Consider the following 3,391-nt stretch of genomic DNA (forward strand, 5'->3'; position numbering starts at 1 on the left):
CTTTTTGTAAAAGTTGATAGGCAAATTTTTTTATAACGATACATGCCGTTTTTTTTAGATACTTTATGTTACAAATAATTTAAATTATATATACATTAAAAATAAAATAACGAAAAATCAGAAACTTACATGTGATTTAAGAAAAAAGTATTTTTGTTTTCTTTTTTCCAGAAATAAAACCATTGTAGAAGTCAAGAGCAGTCATAGAAGGTTTGCCTTGCACAGCTATTTTCTTTACAGAAACAAAACTTTCATCTTTACATTTTATAATTAAGGTCTTGCTCTTTTTATGGTATATTACCATCCCTATAACAACAACATTCTTTTGATTAAATAAAATTAAAAAATTGAATATTGATAAAATGATTAAATAAGAAGTGCAATTAGTTACCATTCAATAGTGAGCAAACATACCACATACTTTATTTTCAATTATTTTCTAGCATAAAAAAGTATGCAAGATATATAAAAATTGCAATTTTACCTGGTAATTCTCCTTCAAACATTTTTGCTATTGATTCTGATTCAATTTTTGTGATATCGAATATTTTAATTTTTGTGTTTTCATATGATGAAGTTAGAGGATACAATCCTAAAAGTGCACGATACAAGTCGTGAACGTTTTTCGCAGACATTTCAGTCCATTTAATTAAAGATATTTCGGATGTTACTTTTGGTGCTATAAAGGTATAATATTAATTAACAATTTGAAATATGTACTATTGTATAATTACATAATTTTACTATATGATCACCATATGTTGCATTAATATTATCTTGAGGTTTTGCTGATTGTAGAAAGCTTGGTAAATTTTTAAATATTTTCTCTAGAAGATTTGCACCAAGTTTTGCTAATTTTATATTTAATTCTGGTAATGTTTCATTTTCATCAATAGCTATTTGTTCTTGTAATACTATTTCCCCTACATCAAATCTGAAATAATGTTAAGTATAAGCAAACTATTGACAGCATTCTTATATTTACATTGAAATATATTATACTTTGGCTAATAATGTTCTAGCACAACCAGTATATAGATTTAGTTTCAACTAATTTTTGAGTACACTGTGTTGTTAAGAATCAATTTATTATTAATTCTAAGCTTGTAATAAAATTTGAGAAAGATTGCAATTATTTTTCAAAGTCTACTATGATCTATATTACTTGTGTAGAGTTAATAGTATATAATATTTACTGAAATATTCTTTTCTTTTGCTATCATTTGTAGCGATTGAAATTTTACTTTTTTGGCTTTATCTTCATTAATGTAATTCCTGCTTGCGAATCACCATTCATTAATGTATAAACTATTGGAGCTGCACCTCTCCATCGTGGTAATAAACTGCCATGAACATTTATCATACCTCTGTGAAAAATAATGTGTATACATTAACTTACAGAGCTTTGAAATAAGATCGTAAGGTCGATATATATATTATTGAAAAATTTAATACTGCAAAAAGATAACTTACAATGGAAATGCCTTAATGATCTTAGATGGTATCAAATGACCAAATGAAACGACTATTCCAATATCGAATTCATATTTATTGACTTCAGTTGGCCATTTGTTTATAACAATCTTATGCTCTTCTGCATATTTGGTAACAGCATTTTTTTGTACTTGTTGAGTAGTAACAATTTCTAATCGCTGTAATGCTTTAGATTCACTATGTATAAATTTTTAAATGAACATATTATGAACAAAAATTATAGTATTTGATAGGAGAATAGTATATTTTTCTTACTATTTGTTATATAAGATTTTCAAACTTTCGACTGCAAATTCATCAGTGCCAAAGAATAATACCCTCCACCGTTCATTTTTCGGTACTGTGTATGATTCTTTATAAGGAGCGTAACACTTATGTATTTGTAAATTAAAACTTGCGAAAAATGTTTTATTCAATCTTTTTAATGCACATAGAAACTTTATAGTATTATGCACCATGTGATTGAAAGTTGGCATAGTGAGAAAGCTATTATTTAAATAATATTGTAATATAATAAGTTGAGAATGTTCATTATAAAATTAGAGTTGGTAATTCTATATGGTTACGGTCCACACAATTTATGGTTCCATATAACGTAAATAAATGTGTACTGTATACAGTAAGACCACAGTATACAGTAGCGCAACTTGCCCGATTTTATGTTACAAAATTTAATGCGCATGCGCGAAACAGGGCACTGAATCGCAGTGCCATCTGAACTTCTGCCTCACTTGCTCTTTAATTTTTCTTTCTCTCTCTTTCTTAGCAAACAAAAAGACGATTGAATATCTAACCAAACCTGAAGCTGAATTTGGAGGGAATTCAATATCTGTTGAAAGCTGCTTAAAAGCGTTGAAGCACGTTCAAGCTATTTCGAAGATTTTAGAAGAAAAAGGAAAGGAAGCAAAAAAAATCAATTTAAAATAGTTGTTAATTTCTAAAAGTATTTTGATTAATAATTTAAGGGAATTGTTAATTTATATAAATATTTTAAATTATATATTCTCTTTGGAAGCACTTTGATCTTAGCTTTGTTTCAGACGTTGCTGCATTAATTTTATAATTAAAAAATGGACACAAGAAAGAAGTCAAATTGTGCAATACTGGGATGCTTAAATCAATTCAACGTGAAGCGACATTATTTTAAATTTCCAAAGGAACAAGACAGGTATAACATGTCTTATAATATGCCTTATGATTTTTTGATGCCATGCTTCTTTTGAGTAGTATAATATAAATATATGTAATATATAAATTAATATGTTATTGATAAAACTAATACAATTTTATATTACAGATGGTTGAAATGGGTAGATGCATGTAAAAGATATGATCTATTATCTAAAGGTCCACAATATTCATTTAACAATATTCGTCTGTGCCATTTACATTTTGAAGAAAAATTATTCAGAATTAATAAAGTTAGAGCTAGCCTTCATCCAGATGCTGTTCCAACACTATTATTGGGACGTGATACTAAACAACAGTAAGTTTAATAATAATTGTTAGTTTGACATAATTTCATTTAATGATTAAATTATTTGACACAATTTAATTTAATAAATAAATTCTTTTCAGAGATAATACAAATGTAATTGCAAAACAAAATGTAGCTACAGAAAAAGAAGAACTATCTAGGTATGTGAAATTGTATTTCATATTTTTTTGTTATAATTTTATATACAATTTTATAGTTCTATAATATATATCTCTTTTGTTGTAGTAATACATATGCAGAAGAGGCTGTAAAAGTTGAAGAAGAGAATAGGTAATATATACTAATAGAATAATTAAAATTATATTTTATATTGTTTTGTAATTTTCTATAATACATATTTTTTTGTTGTAGTATTACATATGCAGAAGGGGCTATAAAAGTTGAAGAAGAGAATAGGTA

The 3,391-nt window shown here is 26.5% G+C and overlaps 1 protein-coding gene across 1 annotated transcript; it reads right to left on the reverse strand.

Annotated features, from left to right (window-relative positions):
• Window positions 1–53: 53 nt before the first annotated feature.
• Window positions 54–1,985, reverse strand: LOC143432536 (methionyl-tRNA formyltransferase, mitochondrial-like). The gene is made up of 6 exons (XM_076909201.1): window positions 1,750–1,985; window positions 1,474–1,671; window positions 1,245–1,367; window positions 756–934; window positions 485–679; window positions 54–306 (listed from the first exon to the last, which is right to left on the reverse strand). Exons 1-6 carry the CDS (start codon window positions 1,968–1,970, stop codon window positions 137–139), a joined length of 1,086 nt encoding a protein of 361 aa, XP_076765316.1. The 5' UTR covers window positions 1,971–1,985; the 3' UTR covers window positions 54–136.
• Between the last annotated feature and the right edge of the window lie 1,406 nt (window positions 1,986–3,391).

Source organism: Xylocopa sonorina, unplaced genomic scaffold (genome assembly GCF_050948175.1).
Source record: "Xylocopa sonorina isolate GNS202 unplaced genomic scaffold, iyXylSono1_principal scaffold0894, whole genome shotgun sequence".
NCBI classification, from domain to species: Eukaryota; Metazoa; Arthropoda; class Insecta; order Hymenoptera; family Apidae; genus Xylocopa; species Xylocopa sonorina.